General features: G+C 45.1%; 1 protein-coding gene across 2 annotated transcripts; it reads left to right on the top strand.

Annotated features, from left to right (window-relative positions):
- Positions 1-3,712: 3,712 nt before the first annotated feature.
- spef1 (sperm flagellar and cilia associated 1) lies at positions 3,713-17,993 on the top strand. 2 transcript variants are annotated; one of them, XM_014153930.3, is made up of 7 exons: positions 3,713-3,928; positions 13,100-13,211; positions 15,437-15,494; positions 15,887-15,932; positions 16,549-16,639; positions 16,855-16,945; positions 17,514-17,993. In XM_014153930.3, the coding sequence occupies exons 1-7, from the start codon at positions 3,820-3,822 to the stop codon at positions 17,625-17,627; spliced, it is 621 nt and encodes a 206-aa protein (XP_014009405.1). In that variant the 5' UTR covers positions 3,713-3,819; the 3' UTR covers positions 17,628-17,993. The 2 variants fall into 2 exon arrangements, with proteins under 2 accessions (XP_014009405.1, NP_001134250.1); NM_001140778.2 differs by having other exon boundaries at positions 3,723-3,928; positions 15,437-15,587; positions 17,514-17,990.
- The last annotated feature ends 481 nt before the right edge of the window (positions 17,994-18,474 follow it).

Raw genomic sequence — 18,474 nt, 5'->3', positions numbered from 1 at the left:
TTTAAAAATTGCTTTTTTGTCTTTGTGCAGATTGCCATGTCTCATTTTCAATTACTTGAAAATGATACTTTTTTCAAAGTATCTCTCTTTTTCAAACAAGCATTGCAGAGCTGGCTACAATTTCAATTTCATCCCCCTGAAAATATAGAACAAATATTATGGCTAAACTTAAATGTGCTGGTTGATAAAATACCTGTATTTATGGGAAAGATGTTTGAAAAGGGTATTTTGTTCTTAAATTATATTGTAAATTGGAATGGTAGAGTTGTCCTTCATGGAGTTATCTGAATTGTACGGGAAGGTCTGCTCAATCTAACAGTACAACCAATTGATTTCAGCATTACCCCAAAAATGGAGGAGGCAGGTGGCAGCGGGATGAGGTAGGGAACTGGTCTGTCTGCCCAATATAAAGGATCAAAATTGGCAGAGGAATAAAAATAGCATAAATAGGAAAGTACACCAGTTTCATTTGAGGACCAGGATGTTGACAACTGTGCCATACAGATTGCAAAATAGTTGGGAAGAGATTTTTGATGTACCGATTCCATGGTACAGGGTGTATGAGTTGATATATAAAACAACGCAAGATTCAAGACCGTGCTTTTCAGCTAAAATTATTATATTGAATTGTTGCCACCAACAAAATGTTGAATATTTGGGGCATAAAGTCGTCGAAGCTCTGCAGATTTTGTTGTGAGGATACAGAATCAATAGACCATTTATTTTGGTATTGCCCTCAGGTAGCCTGTTTCTGGTCTCAGGTTCAGGAATGGCGAAAATGCATAGCATTGATCTAAAATTGACCCTAAAAATAGTACTGTTAGGAGATCTGGAGAGACCGGGTCAGTCAATTACTAATATACTAATACTCTTAGTAAAAGTATTTATCTTCAACTCGCAATCTGTTGATTCTATTCGATTAGATAGATTGAAATTGTACTTTAAACATCACAGCATAGTTGAAAGATATGTGTTGCGTAGAAACCCGAAGTGGGTGGCCAGCAGAGATAGATGGGATGGGCTGAGGGAAGCTGAGGGTTGGGATGTGGAATTAGAGACAGGTGGGAGTGGAGTTGCTGTGTGGGAGATAGAATGATGGTCAAAGATAAAAGTAAAAATACATTTTAAAAAATAATTTAAAGTCTAAATAAAACATAATAAAAAGTCAGTTTGAATGACACTGAGGGGCAGTGTTTTTACATCTAATGCCGGTTTGCCTGAGGCTGATGCCGTGCAGGAGTTTGTACACATGCATATAAACACACTCTCATTCAAATAAACACATGCAAGAACACATACATACATTTAATAGTGCCAGACATGCACACAAACATATACAGTTGTCATTGCTGTTATAATGTTAGTTGTCCTTGATGTACTTTGTTTAAACATTTTTTTTATATATATATTTTTTTTTGCATTGTTGTTTGCTGTTTTCTTCTGTCTTTTCCTTTTTTCTCTTTTAATTCATTCTCTTGGTTGTTGGTGCATTCGGGGGTTATTGAGAGTGGGGAATGGAATTAATTGTATTTTTTTTTTCTTCAAGGGGGGGGGGCTGTGGGAGGGGTCTCGAATGGTTGAGGGACAGATATTGGGGAACTGCGGGGGGATCTTGGAGGGTTCAGGTTCACGTTTTTTGGCCAGGTGGTAGATTTGTCAACGTTCCCTTGAGCAGGGCATTGACCCTGGATGCTTCTGTGTGTTGCTCTGAATGGGAATCTGTTGAATGACTGGTATGATGTAGTTGTTGAGCGGCTTCACTGCAAGTATATTGTATGTTTCGGATATTAAATAATAAAAATTAAAAAAAACGTATTAAACAGCATGATCATTACACAGATGCACCTTGTTGTCACGATTGTCATAAGGAGTGGACCAAAACGTAGCAGGAAAATGTATACTTATCTTCTTTTTTTATTTGAAGAAGGAAAAACAAAATAAACACGTATACAAAACAAACGACTCCAAACAGTCCCGTCAGGTGCAACAAACACTAAACCAGGAAATAACTACCCACAAACCCCCATAGAACAAACACCCCTATAAATAGGACCTTCAATCAGAGGCAACGAGAAGCAGCTGCCTCCAATTGAAGGTCAACCCAATAAACACCACATAGAAATAGACCAACTAGAAATAACATAGAAATACCCTAACATAGAACATAACCCAAACAACCCCGAAACACCCTAAACAAACACCCCCTGCCACGCCCTGACCAAACTACAATAACAAACAGCCCCTTTACTGGTCAGGACGTGACACTTGTGCTGTGGACAATAAAAGGCCACTCTAAAATGTGCAGTTTTGTCACACAACACAATGTCACAGATGTCTCAAGTTTTAAGGGAGCATGCACTTGGCATGCTGACTGCAGGAATGTCCACCAGAGCTGTTGCCAGAGAATTGAATGTTCATTTCTCTACCATAAACTGCCTCCGACATTGTTTTAGAAAATTTGTCAGTACTTCCAACTGGCCTCACAAACACAGACCATGTGTATCTACGCCAGCCCAGGACATCCACATCCGGCTTCTTTAACTGCGACTAGCCACCCGAACAGCTGATGAAACAGGAGTATTTCTGTCTGTAATGAAGCCCTTTTGCGGAAAAAACTAATTCTGATTGGCTGGGCCTGGCTCCCCAGTCGGTGGGCCTGACTCCCAAATGGTTGAACCTATGCCCTCTCAGGCCCACCCATGGCTGTGCCCCTGCCCAGTCACGTGAAATCCATAGATTAGGTCCTAATGAATTTATTTCAATTGACTGATTCACTTATATGAACTATAATTCAGTAACATCGTTGAAATTGTTGCATGTTACATTTATATTTTTGTTCAGTACAGTAACTGTAACAAATTACATTTAGAAAGTAACCTAGCCAAACCTGCAGAGAGGCATGCTTGTTCTACATAGCATATTTCTATCTAAACGTGGCCCTTTGTAGCTCAGTTGGTAAAGCATGGCACTTGTAATGCCAGGGTAGTGGGTTTGATTCCTGGGACCACCCATATGTAAAATGTATGTATGCACAACTGTAAGTCTCTTTGGATAAAAAACATACCGTATATATTATTAAAACGTTGCATCCTGCTGAACGAACCCAGGGTGAAGGCTAGGGAGGAATGGCTTGGGTCAGATAGGGGCTAAGGGTCCATTTGGACCACTCTGGTTTATCTTGTCATTATTAAAATGTTAAACCTTATTTTACTGTTGGTGTATGATGAATGTATGTGTGATGTTGATTGTAATGTTCTGCATTGCATCTCAGTGCACATTTTATACCATGTAAAAACTTGACAACAAATGTGTAGACATGCTATTTATTGGAAAATATGTTGTCTGTTATAAAATAATAACGTCTACACTTTTCAGTGTGTTGTTGTTTCTCTCCCCACTGTCTCTAGCTCACTCATAATTCTATTTCTATGGACTCACTCATTTCTGATGAGGTTTGTCTTTTCTCAGATTCCATACTTGGATATTGGTTACCTAGCAACGAGTTAAACAAACAACCTGTTTCCACTAGATAGCACAGCCACAAAGTTAAAATTGGCCATATCGTAAATATATATATTTTGCTTTTTGGTTAGGATTTGGTTGCTTTTTAGATTAGGGTTAGTGATACGTTTATCAGTGTGGTTAAGGCTAGGTTTAAAATCAGATTTTTAGAAGAGAAATTGTAGAAATGGGCGGGGTTTATGACTGTGGCTATGGTAACTAGTGACGACCATCGTGGGAAGCTTGCTAGCTAGCTAACGATACAGGCTAGCTGCAAATCGAAGTGCAAAGTTGTCCGATGAAGGACCGGTATACAGAATGGACAAAGAATTAAACGAAGAAATATTGCAAGACTTGTTTGCCTGGATAGACAAAATACCACTGTCCAGACCTAAGAGGAACATAACAAGAGACTTCAGCGACGGAGGTAGGGTATCTAAATGAACGACGTCATTAGAGGGGGGGAGACCCAGTAACAGGAAATGAATCTGCTCTGGATCTTACTCTGATCTCTAGTTCAAAGATGGAAGGCAGATGTAGCTGGGAGGTATGGGAGGATTCTACAGAGGGTAGTGATCACTCCCCAATCAAGTGTACTGTAAGAATGAGGGTGGAAGATACAGCAGGAAATGGGAGGAGATATTTTTCAAATTATATTTTCAGGAGTTGATGGCTTGTCACGGCTGTCTAGGAAGAAGCGGACCAAAGTGCAGCTTTTGTGTCATTCCACATTTTATTTACACTGTGAAACTATGCAATACATAAATAAACTGTAAACAAAAAACAACGACGCAGAGGTAAAACATACACTGACTCAAAATTAATCTCCCACAACCCCAGGTGGCACAAACACCAACTTAAATATGACCTCCAATTAGAGACAACGATGACCAGCTGCCTCTAATTGGAGATCATCTCAAACAAAGCCCAACATAGAAATACAAAAACTAGAACAACCCAACATAGAAATACAAAACTAGAACATAACAACATAGAAAAAAACGAAACTAGAAAACCCCCCTGTCACGCCCTGACCTACTCGACCATAGAAAATAACAGCTTACCATGGTCAGGACGTGACATGGATGTTGCAGGTGAATTCAAATGAAATTGTATTTGTCACATGCCACTGAATACAACACTGAATACAATGTATACCTTACAGTGAAATACTTACTAAAAAGCCCATAACCAACAATGCTTTAAGAAGTTAAGTTAAAAATAGATAATAAAAATAACAAATAATTAAACAGCAGCAGTAAAATAACAAGCGAGGCTATATACAGGGGGTACCGGTACAGAAGCAATGTGCAGGGGCACCGGTTAGTTGGGGTAATTGTGGTAATATGTACATGTAGGTAGAGTTAAAGTGACTATGCATAGATTATAAACAGAGTTGCAGCACTTTAAAAGAGGGGTCTGGGTAGCCCTTTGATTAGCTGTTCAGGAGTCTTATGGCTTGGGGGTAGAAGCTGTTAAGAAGCCTTTTGGACCTCGACTTGGCACTCCGGTACCGCTTGCCGTACGGTAGCAGAAAAAACAGTCTATAACTAGTGTGGCTGGAGTCTTTGACAATTTCCTCTGACATCGTCTGATATAGAAGTCCTGGATGGCAGGAAGCTTGGCCCCAGTGATGTACTGGGCCGTACGCACTACCCTTTGTAGTGCCTTGCGGTCGGAGGCAGAGCAGTTGCCATACCAGGCAGTGATGCAACCAGTCAGGATGCTCTCGATGGTGCAGCTGTAGAACCTTTTGAGGAACTGGGGACCCATGCCAAATCCTTTCAGTCTCCTGATGGGGAATATGCTTTTTCTCTTCACGACTTAGTGTGTTTGGACCATGATAGTTTGTTGGTGATGTGGACACCAAGGAACTTGAAGCTCTCAACTTGTTCCACTACAGCCCCGTCGATGAGAATGGGGGTGTGCTCGGTCCTCCTTTTCATGTAGTCCACAATAGAATTCAGTGCAGATATAGAAACAGTGAATGATGTAGTAAGAGGAGCAATAGAAGGGGCCGCAAGGCAGGTGATGGGTGGAGAAGGAGGAATGCAGTTCCCTGGTGGACTGAAGAGTGCAGAGAAGGAAGCTGTGAGTAGGAACGGTGCTTTAAGGATGTTTAAAGGGTCCTATAACTACCAGCACCTGATACAGTATAAACAAGCCTAAGCTGTAGTAAGGAGGACCATTAGGACAGTTAAGAGGGAGTATTGGCGTTGGTTTTGTGGAAACATAGGCAGGACTACTCCTCTGGGAGTGGTACGGGGGATGATTAAGAGGATGAGTGGGGTCAGACGAGAATGGGATCTCCCTGTGCTGAAAAGTGGGGAGACTGTTGCAGTGAAAGACATGGAGAATGTATAGATGTTAGCCCAGGCATTTGTGAAGGTGCACAGTTTGGTTCCGCTTTAAATGATGTTCAGCTTATAAAGGCTTCGTAAAGCCTTCACAATGCCTTCATAAGCACTACATAAATGTGTTACAAAGCATCTATAACTGGATGTCATGCTTTATAAAGGATTCATAAATGTGGCATAACTGTGTGACATAATCACCAATATAAAATGTGACATAACCCACTATGTTAAATATGATATAAACACGTGCTTTATAAAGGGTGAAATGTTGTGCTGAAGGATGGCATACGCTCTAAAGTGATGTCATGTTAGTCACATTACACCTAATATAGTTCCCAGACACTTCCGCCCAAATGCACGGAAGGTCTACTGGACCAATGCATCAAACTTGGCCATCATTAGTTAGGGTAAGGTTTAAAATCACATTTTAAGAAGATAAATTGTGGAAATGGGAGGGTTTAGAAATAATTAAGAATTTTTTACTGTGTTAAGTGGTGACGATAACGAATACTTTACTCAGTAAGGTCATCCTATAGAATTCTATGGCCAACTTTGAATGGTTGATATTCCAGGCTTATATGTGCTGTGTGTGCAATAGCATGGGGACAACGTTATCCCAGGAAACACTTACCTTGATGAAAGAGAAACCTAAAGAAATTGAAAGTGTCTTTCTTCTGGAACCAAGTTACATGTTCCTCAGTACACAAACATGCACACAACAAAAGCGAGCCATACCGCACAGTGCTGGGCCAGGTTAGGTCTTTGACACATTCACCCACTCCCCAGCTGAAAGATCAGCCATAAAATGTTGGCATCATTGTAACAGGTTGTAATCAAGCCCTGGTGCAGTGGGTTCAGGTTGGACTACTCCGAGTAATTTTGGTTCTAACACACACAAACGCTTTGCGGGTCCATCAATCAATTTAAATACCTTTCACACCTTACAGTAACCTTCATATTTTACCTTTATTTAACTAGGCAAGTCAGTTAAGAACAAATTCTTATTTACAATGATGACCTAGGAACAGTGGGTTAACTGCCTTGTTCAGGGGCAGAACAACAGATTTTTACCTTGTCAGCTTGGGCATTCGATCCAGCAACCTTTCAGTTACTGGCCCAAAACTCTAACCACCTGCCGCCCCTTCATAAATCGGCAGAACGTTAATAACCTATTTATTGACACTTTATGTATTGTCCTGTAATACGTACAGTGGTTTGTGAAAGTATTCCCCTTGGCATTTTTCCTATTTTGTTGCCTTACAACCTGGAATTAAAATAGATTTTTTTGGAGGTTTGTATCATTTGATTTACACAACATGCCTACCACTTTGAAGATGCAAAATATTTTTTATTGTGAAACAAACAAGAAATAAGACAAAAAATAAGCTTGGCACATTTAGCCACTGGTATTTTTGCCCATTCTTCAAGGCAAACTGCTCCAGCTCCTTCAAGTTGGATGAGTTTCGCTTGTGTGCAGCAATCTTTACCACAGATTCTCAATTGGATTGAGGTCTGGGCTTTGACTAGGCCTGTCACGACTTCCGTGGGTGACCAGCAGGTGTGGGGAGAAGGAGATGCGGCATTGGATGACTTCACGGAGTTCACACAAGTCTTTGACCACCCGGCGGGTGAACGTCTTTTCCACCTGAGGCTGGGGAAGAGGAGCGCCGAGGAGTTCGCCCTAGAATTTTGGACCCTGGCCGCAGGAGAGGGATGGAACGACAGGGCCCTTATCGACCACTACCGTTGCAGCCTGTGCAAAGATGTCCGTCGGGAGTTGGCCTGCAGGGATACCACCCTCACCTTCGACCAGCTAGTGGACCTGTCCATTCGGTTGGATAACCTGCTGGTCACCCGCGGACGTCCAGAGAGGGCTCTGTCAATTCCCTCTCCCAGCTCCACCGCTCCGGTGCCTATGGAGCTGGGAGGTGCTGCGCTCAGGGAGGCCGGAGGAGGGGCTTTCACGTGTACCATCTGTGGCCGCAGAGGTCACACTGCTGGTCGGTGCCGGGTTGGTTCCTCTAGGGGTCAAGGCAGCAGGCAGGGCACTCTGGCGTCGCCCCAGGTGAGCATGCACCACTCTCATCCAGAGCCCTCTGTTGTACACCTATTTGTGCATGTTTACTTTCCTGAGTTTTCCCCGCATTCCCAGCATAAGGCGCTCGTCGATTCAGGCGTGGCTGCGAATTTCATCGACAGAGCATTCGCCCATAGGTTAGGGATCCCTATAGTTCCAGTGGTTGGGCCTTTCCCAGTTCACGCTCTGGACAGTTGACCATTAGGGTCCGGGATAATTAGGGAAGCTACCATCCCCCTGGGCATGGTGATGCGGGGGGGTCACGAGGAGAGAATCAGTCTCTTCCTCATTGACTCTCCTGCGTTTCCTGTGGTACTAGGCCTTCCCTGGTTAGCTCGTCATGACCCCACCATTTCATGGCAACCGAGGGCTCTAACGGGGTGGTCACGAGAGTGCTCAGGGAGGTGTTTAGGGGTTTCCGTTGGTGCTACTACGGTGGAAAGTCCAGACCAGGTCTCCACCGTGCGCATTCCCCCCGAATATGCCGATTTGGCTCTCGCCTTCTCCAAAAAGAAGGCGACTCAATTACCACTCCATCGACAGGGGGATTGTGCGATAAATCTCCTGGTAGATGCTGCACTTCCCAGGAGTCACGTGTATCCCCTGTCACAGGCGGAGACGGCGGCTATGGAAACATATGTCTCCAAATCCCTGCGTCAGGGGTACATTCAGTCCTCCACTTCACCTGCCACCTCGAGTTTCTTTTTTGTGAAGAAGGAGGGAGGTCTGCGCCCGTGTATTGACTACCAAGGCCTAAATCACATCACTGTGATGTACAGTTACCCGCTTCCTCTTATCGCCACGGCGATTGAGTCAATGCACGGGGCGCGCTTCTTCACCAAACTAGATCTCAGGAGCGCTAACAACCTGGTGCTAACAACCTCCACCTCAGGGGTGGAGATGGAGAGTGACGCATTTCAGCCGTGCGTAATTGGCCGACTCCCACCACGGTAAAGGAGGTGCAGCGGTTTCTAGGGTTTGCCAATTACTACCGGAAGTTTATCCGGGGATTTGGTCAGGTAGCGGCTCCCATTACCTCACTGCTGAAGGGGGGACCGGTACGTTTGCAGTGGTCAGCTGAGGCGGACAGGGCTTTTGGTCACCTGAGGGCTCTGTTTACCTCGGCTCCAGTGCTGGCCCATCCGAATCCCTCTTTGGCGTTCATAGTGGAGGTGGACGCGTCCGAGGCTGGGATAGGAGCCGTGCTCTCGCAGCGCTCAGGTACGCCACCGAAGCTCCGCCCCTGTGCCTTCTTCTCAAGGAAGCTCAGCCCGGCGGAGCGAAACTATGACGTGGGGGACCGGGAGCTGTTGGCTGTCGTCAAGGCTCTGAAGGCGTGGAGACATTAGCTTGAGGGGGCTAAACACCCTTTTCTCATCTGGACTGACCACCACAATCTGGAGTACATCCGGGCAGTGAGGAGACTGAACCCTCGCCAGGCAAGGTGGGCCATGTTTTTCACCCGTTTTGTTTTCACACTTTCTTACAGACCAGGTTCCCAGAACATGAAGGCAGACGCACTGTCCCGGCTGTATGACACAGAGGAGCGGCCCATGGATCCCACCCCCATACTCCCGGCCTCCTGCCTGGTGGCACCGGTAGTGTGGGAGCTGGACGCGGACATTGAGCAGGCGTTACGTGCAGAGCCCGCTCCCCTCCAGTGTCCCGCTGGGCGTCTGTACGTTCCGTCTGCTGTCCATGATTGGCTGATCTATTGGGCCCACACGTCACCTTCCTCTGGTCATCCAGGCATCGGTCGGACGGTGCGCTGTCTGAGTGGGAAGTACTGGTGGCCCACTTTGGCCAAGGACGTGAGGGTTTATGTTTGCTCTTGCTCAGTGTGCACTCAGTGTAAGGCTCCTAGGCACCTGCCCAGAGGTAAGCTACACCCCTTACCACAACGGCCATGGTGGCACCTGTCGATCGATTTCCTGACCGATCTCCCCCCATCACAGGGAAACACCACGATCCTGGTTGTTGTGGATTGTTTCTCTAAGTCCTGCCGTCTCCTTCCTCTGCCCGGTCTCCCTACAGTCCTACAGACTGCAGAGGCCTTGTTTACGCACGTCTTCCGGCACTACGGGGAGCCTGAGGATATAGTGTCTGATCGGGGTCCCCAGTTCACTTCGAGGGTCTGGAGGGCGTTCATGGAATGTCTGGGGGTGTCGATCAGCCTTACCTCGGGTTTTCACCCCGAGTGTAACGGGCAGGTGGAGAGAGTTAACCAGGATGTGGGTAGGTTTCTGAGGTCTTATTGCCAGGACCGGCCGGGGGAGTGGGCGGCGTTTGTGCGCGCCACTCCTCCACTAACCTGTCCCCCTTCCAGTGCGTACTGGGGTATCAGCCGGTTCTGGCTCCTTGGCATCAGTCAGACCGAGTCTCCTGCGGTGGACGACTGGTTCCGGCATGCGGAGGAGACATGGGACGCCACTCATGTTCACCTTCAGCGCGCCGTGCTGCGCCAGAAAGCCAGCGCAGACCGTCACCGCAGTGAGGCCCCGGTGTTCGCACCGGGGGACCGGGTCTGGCTCTCAACCCGAAACCTGCCCCTCCGCCTGCCCTGCCGGAAGCTGGGTCCGTGGTTTGTGGGGCCATTTAAAGTCCTGAGGAGACTGAACAAGGTGAGTTACAGCTTCACCCCGATTACCGTATTAACCCTTCGTTCCATGTGTCTCTCCTCAGGCCGGTGGTGGTTGGCCCGCTCCAGGAGTCTGAGGTGCGGGAGGTTCCTCCGCCCCCTCTGGATATCGAGGGGGCCCCGGCGTACTACGTTCGATCCATAATGGATTCGAGGCGTCGGGCGAGGGGCCTTATACCTCGTGGACTGGGAGAGGTACGGTCCAGAGGAGAGATGCTGGGTTCCGGTGGAGGACGTGTTGGACCCTTCAATGCTGCGGGAGTTTCACCGTCTCCGTCCGGATCGCCCTGCACCTCGCCCTCCGGGTCGTCCTCGAGGCCGGTGTCGGCACGCTGCTGAAGCCACGCGTCAAGGGGGGGGGGTACTGTCATGACTTCCACCGAAGTCGGTTTCTCTCCTTGTTCGGGCGGCGTTTGGCAGTCGGCGTCACCAGTCTTCTAGCCTGTCTGAAAACAGGTTTCCCTGTTGGGTTTGAGAGGTGTTGGGAGGTGTTGGGTTTGCGCCAGACATAGCGTATTCCTTGTTGGCCAAAAAGCTCAATTTTAGTCTCATCTGACCAGAGTACCTTCCTCCATATGTTTGGGGAGTCTCCCACATGCCTTTTGGCGAACATCAAACGTGCTTGCTTATTTTTTCTTTAAGGAATAGCTTTTTTCTAGCCACTCTTCTGTAAAGCCCAGCTCTGTGGAGTAAACGGCTTAAAGTGGTCCTATGGACAGATACTCCAATCTCCACTGTGGAGCTTTGCAGCTCCTTCAGGGTTATCTTTGGTCTCTTTGTTGCCTTTCTGATTAATGCCCTCCTTGCCTGGTCCATGAGTTTTGGTGGGTGGCCCAGTCTTAGCAGGTTTGTTGTGGTGCCATATTCTTTCCATTTTTTAATAATGGATTAATGGTGCTCCGTGGGATGTTCAAAGTTTTGGATATTTTTTATAACCCAACCCTGATCTGTACTTCTCCACAACTTTGTCCCTGACCTGTTTGGAGAGCTCCTGGTCTTCATGGTGCCGCTTGCTTGGTGGTGTCCCTTGCTTAGTGGTGTTGCAGACTCTGGGGCCTTTCAGAACAGGTGTATATATACTGAGATCATGTGACACATCATGTGACACTTAGATTGCACACAGGTGGACTTTATTTAACTAATTTTGTGACTTGTGAAGGTAATTGCTTGCATCAGATCTTATTTAGGGGCTTCATAGCAAAGGGAGTGAATACATATGCACGCACCACTTTTCCGTTTTTTTCTTTTTTAGAAGTTATTTTTTTCATTTCACCAATTTGGACTATTTTGTGTATGTCCATTACATGAAATCCAAATAAAAATCTATTTAAATTACAGGTTGTAATGCAACAAAATAGGAAAAACGCCAAGGGGGATGAATACTTTTGCAAGGCACTGTAGTTTGAAGTGAGACAACTTTGGTCATTCATAACACATCCATAGAGACTCTATATTGTATGACACTGTACTTACTATAAAGTCTTGCCTCTCTTCCTGCTTGAGGTACTGTATGTTGGTTCCAACATTAAAGTAACAACAAAGAAAGTTAGCAGCTCTGTTAGGAAAAGCCTTTGTCACACCATCAGGATAAGGGCATTTCTGTGCTGAACCAGAAACTCTAAATGGGAAGATGGGAAACTCCATTCAATTCATATTACTAAATTCCTCTGGGACACACATGGCTCAACAGTACATTAAAATTGGTTGGAAAATGTCTGACTGGGAGGTATGATCATGAGGAGATGGAGACCGTGGAACACATGTTATTTCAGTGCCAGTAATATGGGAGGGAAAGGGAGAGATTGTTATCGGATTTAAGGAGTAATGGTGTTGAAGAGCCAAGCATAGGTGAACTGCTGAGAAAATCTTTAGGGGATGTAATATTTAATTATGTATTTAGTTTCCTTAATTTCCTTGAGGAGACGAGAATAATGAATAGGAGCTAGACCTTCCCTGTTTCTGGTCCACACTCCAGTCCAGTTGGTGGCGGTAAAGCATCTTAAAGTTGGTGGCAAATTGCCATATAAAAACCACAGAAGAAGAAGAAGCAGCAGCGGAGCGAGGTGGAAGCGGGGTGTGGCTAACAATTATTTATTCTAGGCCTAGGGTAGCGTTTCCTAAACTCGGTCCTCTGGACCCCAAGGGATGCACGTTTTGGTTTTTGCCCTAACACTACACAGCTGATTCAAATGATCAAAGCTTGATCATTAGTTGATTATTTGAACTAGCTGTGTAGTGCTAGGGCAAAAAAACTATATATGAACCCCTTGGGGTTCTGAGGACAGAGTTTGGGAAACCCTGGCCTAGGGGCTAACTTAGGTACTTGAGTTAACCAACAGCTTTGGTGCTGATCATTTATAAATGATTAATCTATTATAATTAAATTATTTATTCAATGTTTAAATGAATAACTTTTCTTTCTGTTGTCAGTTTCATTGAGCACTGTCCAGTGGTTGGCAACTAAGAAAAGTTAGTCCAGACAGAAACATGTCATAGCAGTGTTGTTTATATCGGCCCTTGTTCCAGTGATGGCTGCTGAGGTCGTCAAGTATTTCTTTCCCAAACTGGTGGAGCTTCACAACTACACCCCAGCCAACTCTATACAGCAAAAACTCAGCAACTGGGGCGCTCTCAACAGGCAAGTGTGTGTGTGTGTGTGTGTGTGTGTGTGTGTGTGTGTGTGTGTGTGTGTGTGTGTGTGTGTGTGTGTGTGTGTGTGTGTGTGTGTGTGTGTGTGTGTGTGTGTGTGTGTGTGTGTGTGTGTGTGTGTGTGTGTGTGTGTCAATGTACTGAACAGGTTCCTCTGGGAATCTTTGATGCTGTATTCTACTTCTAAGCAACTACACAGGGCCGTGAGAACTCCTACTCACTGACCACTGGGTTGGACCACAGCCATTTTGGATCCAGCCATATACAGTTGAAGTCGGAAGTTTACATACACTTAGGTTGGAGTCATTAAAACTAGTTTTTCAACCACTCCACAATTTTTTTGTTAACAAACTAGAGTTTTGGCAAGTCGGTTAGGACATCTACTTTGTGCATGATACAAGTCATTTTTCCAAGACAGATTATTTCACTTTTAATTCACTGTATTACAATTCCAGTGGGTCAGAAGTTTACATACACTAAGTTGACTGTGCCTTTAAACAGCTTGGAAAATTCCAGGAAGTTATGTCATGGCTTTAGAAGCTTCTGATAAGCTAATTGACATAATTTCAGTAATTTGGAGATGTACCTGTGGATTTATTTCAAGGCCGACCTTCAAACTCAGTGCCTCTTTGCTTGACATCATGGGAAAATCAAAAGAAATCAGCCAAAACCTCAACAACAACAACAATTTTTAGACCTTCACAAGTCTGGTTCATCCTAGAGAGCAATTTCCAAATGCCTGAAGGTACCACGTTCATCTGTACAAACAATAGTATGCATGTATAAACACCATGGGACCATGCAGCTGTCATACCGCTCAGGAAGGAGGCGCGTTCTGTCTCCTAGAGATGAAAGTACTTTGGTGCGAAAAGTGCAAATCAATCCCAGAACAACAGCAAAGGACCTTGTGAAGATGCTGGAGGAAACAGGTACAAAGATATCTATATCCACAGTAAAACAAGTCCTATATTGACATAACCTGAAAGGACAGCTCAGCAAGGAAGAGGCCACTGCTCCAAAAAAGCCATAAAAAAGCCAGACTACGGTTTGCAACTGCACATGGGGACAAAGATTGTACTTTTTGGAGAAATGTCCTCTGGTCTGATGAAACAAAAATAGAACTGTTTGGCCATAATGACCATTTATGTTTGGAGGAAAAGGGGGAGGCTTGCAAGCTGAAGAACACCATCCCAACCGCGAAGCATGGCGGTGGCAGCATCATGTTGTGGGGATGCTTTGCTGCAGGAGGGACTGGTGCACTTCACAAAATGGATGGCATCATGAGGCAGGAAAATTACGTGGATATATTGAAGCAACATCTCAAGACATCAGTCAGGAAGTTAAAGCTTGGTCACAAATGGGTCTTCCAAATGGACAATGTCCCCAAGCATACTTCCAAAGTTGTTGCAAAATGGCTTAAAGACAACAAAGTCAAGGCATTGGAGTGGCCATCACAAAGCCCTGACCTCAATCCCATAGAACATTTGTGGGCAGTACCCGAAATGTTTGACCCAAGTTAAACAATTTAAAGGCAATGCTACCAAATACTAATTGAGTGTATGGCGTAAGGCCATACACTCAAAATGGCTTAAGGACAAGAAATTCAAGGTATTGGAGTGGCCATCACAAAGCCCTGACCTCAATCCCATAGAACTGAAAAAGCGTGTGCAAGCAAAGAAGCCTACAAACCTGACTCAGTTACACCAGCTTTGTCAGGAGGCATGGGCCAAAATTCACCCAACTTATTGTGGGAAGCTTGTGGAAGGCTACCCGGCACGTTAAACAATTTTAAGGCAATGCTACCAAATACTAATTGAGTGTATGTAAACTTCTGACCCACTGGGAATGTGATGAAAGAAATAAAAGCTGAAATAAATCATTCTCTCTACTATTATTCTGATATTTCACATTCTTAAAATAAATTGGTGATCCTAACTGACCTAAAACGGGGAATTTGTTAAATGTCAGGAATTGTGAAAAACTGAGTTTAAATGTATTTGGCTAAGGTGTATGTAAACTTCCGACTTCAACTGTAGATCCATAACATAGCGCTAATTGCACACATTAACATATGTTTCCTCTACTCTCGCGCCGGGGGGGAAGTTTTCCCTAGCTACAGATCTAGGTACAGCTCCCCCTCCCCCAATCTAACCTTAACCATTAGTGGGAGAAATGCAAAACTGACCCAAAATCAGCACGTTTCCATGTTGACAGGAAGGTGTTCTCCAAGCTGAACTTCCACATCCCAGAGGAGACAGTGAAGAGGATAGTGGTGAGCACTGCTGGAGTAATAGAGCCTGTCCTGTGTTTGCTCCGAGAAAGGATTGACGACAAGAGACAGCAATGCACTGAAGACACACTACTGGTGTGTGTGTGTGTGTGTGTGTGTGTGTGTGTGTGTGTGTGTGTGTGTGTGTGTGTGTGTGTGTGTGTGTGTGTGTGTGTGTGGTGTGTGTGTGTGTGTGTGTGTGTGTGTGTGTGTGGTGTGTGTGTGTGTGTGTGTGTGTGTGTGTGTGTGACCAACTAACATTCGATCAAACAACCTTTGCTGATCAAACATTCCATTCTCATCATGCACACATCCAGTAACTGTTCATAGGGTAGAGCATAGAATATAACAGAGGTGTAAAATAAAAACACACTAACTATTCTTCTGTCTCCTAGGATGTGGAATACTACAACAACAGGAACCAAGAGAAGCCTCTCACAGGTACAGAAACCTGACCCCTGACCTAACCCCTGACTCAGGCACTGTGTACAGAGCTGTTGGTTCTCTCTCTGCAGTGAAGACAAACACTTGTATAATGTGACACAGTTATACATAGGGTGACTCCTCTGCTGACCCAGATATACTCAGCACCTTCAGTTAGCTGGTAGTTAGAGGAGGTGACCGAGTCAGAACTTGGTCAGCTGCACACACAGAGACAAAGACACACACACACAAAAGTGGGTCAGGAGCTGCTACGGTCAGTAATGTCCTTTAAAGGGCTGAGAATGTATGGGAGCATCCAACAACAACATCACTGTCTCTGTTAGAAGTATCCATGTAACTCTGTCTGTTGTCTGTAAGCAAACCCTAACCCCCCCAGACCTCCCATTCAGTCCATAGGATGCCCAGGCTGTGTCCTCTCAGCCCAAAGCCAGTAGTCTCACTGTTCTGTCTACCTTCTCCTGCTGACGTACAGATGGACACACGGATGGAGAGGCATCCTTCTACTGCTGACGGACGGGTGGACAGACAGACAAGATAGACAGATTAGATTGTGGTGCAAATGTGACATCACTCAGTGGATTGTCTCTGTTTCTCCATCTTCTGTGTCCCTCAGAGCCACCTCCCAACGACGCCCAGAAGAAACCAGGACTGGGGAAGAAGAAAGAGGAGAGGGCACATGTACACCAACACACAGACAAGACTAGGTACTACTAGCACTCACGATGTGTCAGTCTTTAAATGTAATGGATGTGTTCCAGGTCATGTCACCGTAGTCATGCTGCACAGATTATCAGACCTCAAACATCTGGAGGAGGAACCATATTCATTTGTTATAGTAATCCTCTGAGATGTGCAGCACAACAGCAACAAATATTGTACAATCTGGACTTTTCTATAATGTGTGTGTGTGTGTGTGTAGCACTGTGCTAGGTTCTCAGGTGGACCCAACCATCCGTCTTGTGCTGGAGGAGAAGGAGCAAGCTTTACTTGCCCTACAGGAGACTGTGGAGGTACACACACACACACACACACACACACACACACACACACACACACACACACACACACACTTTGGCCGGCAGGGTTACAGGTGTAATCTGGCCTCTTGAGTGACACTTTCTGACTGTAGTGTAGAGGAAGTGGGAGTGTCACTATCCGTCAGCAGATATGTCCCGTGTGTGTGTGTGTGTGTGTGTGTGTGTGTGTGTGTGTGTGTGTGTGTGTGTGTGTGTGTGTGTGTGTGTGTGTGTGTGTGTGTGTGTGTGTGTGTGTGTGTGTGTGTGTGTGTGTGTGTGTGTGTGTGTGTGTGTGTGTGTGTGTGTGTGTGTAAGCAGTGTCAGTAGTGAGTTGGTGAGCTTTCAGCAGACATCAGCTGTGGGTTTCCACTAATGTCTTTTTATCATTACTGTGTTAAAAATGGTCAGCAAGATCACGTACACACATTTACACTTGTCACTGCATTGTCACATCCGTTCTTTGATAGGAGATAGTTAGTGTGAAGTCAAATACATTGTTTACACTGAGGTGTGTGTGTGTGTGTGTGTGTGTGTGTGTGTGTGTGTGTGTGTGTGTGTGTAGATCCTGCAAATCAAGGTGAACAGACTGGAACACCTGGTTCAGCTGAAGGACATGAGACTTGAAGACCTGACACGCCATCTGGAGAGATACAAGGCCAGGGCTAACGTGCCTTGATACACACCGACGCGGACACACACTTAACTCTCAGACACAACTAGAAACAACAAACACACCTCTCCTTTTTCTAAACTCAATTTTTCAAACAAGAAATACTTGTTTTTCTATCAGCCTGTACTTTTCTATAAGTTAGCACTGAATGTTTTGTGACGCATTTGTTGAATTTATTAGATCATAACAGATGATATTGTATTGAGAATGTGTGTGTTTTCTATCTATAATGTGCTAGATTGAGTGGACTACTAGACTATAGTGTCTATAAGGTTTGTTGTGTGGATCTGATGTGTGTCTATTGCGGTGCCTTTATAACAGCCATGTGACCACTAACATCTGAAGCTGTCTAAATAAAACACTGACACTAAATCTGTCCAGTCTCTTTTCTGATCCATGCGTATGCTGTGTTAACAGGAGAGAAGATGGGAGATGAGGGGAAATAAAATAAGAGGATATGATGGGGAAACTAAACTCTATTACTAAACTATATGACCAAATGTCTCATGTGGATTTAAAATCAGATTAAATTCTCTCTCAATTTAATGGGTCAAATCTGACAGCAGTTTTTAGTGCAGCAGATAAGTTATTTCATCAGAACGGTCGAACGTCTACCCACATCCAGCCCTAACCACAGCCGCACACAAATTGTATCGGCTCTAGCAGTTGAGCCTGGGGAAGAGATTAGCGTGTTTTTGTGACAGGGCTCTCATAGGATTATTCATGAAACTTGAAACTCAGGTTTATTCTAATGATTAGCAACCATCTAAAACAGGAGAAGGGGTTGATGTGCTCCTGTAACATGCAAGGACATGAGTGTAGGAGAGCCAGTAATCTCGCTCCTACCAAAGGC

This window comes from Salmo salar, chromosome 18, assembly GCF_965601325.2.
Source record: "Salmo salar chromosome 18, fSalSal1, whole genome shotgun sequence".
Lineage (NCBI taxonomy): Eukaryota > Metazoa > Chordata > Actinopteri > Salmoniformes > Salmonidae > Salmo > Salmo salar.
Note: the sequence above shows the minus strand (reverse complement) of the source record. Positions and strands in the feature narration are given on the sequence as shown.

What these genes read in the sequence shown, in the direction of transcription:
- spef1 (NM_001140778.2), top strand. Translation starts at nt 3,820, where the DNA reads ATGGACAAAGAATTAAACGAAGAAATATTGCAAGACTTGTTTGCCTGG. An exon ending in GCACTGAAGACACACTACTG is followed by an intron (nt 15,588 to 15,886) that starts GTGTGTGTGTGT and finishes TCTGTCTCCTAG; the next exon opens with GATGTGGAATACTACAACAA. An exon ending in CCAAGAGAAGCCTCTCACAG is followed by an intron (nt 15,933 to 16,548) that starts GTACAGAAACCT and finishes TGTGTCCCTCAG; the next exon opens with AGCCACCTCCCAACGACGCC.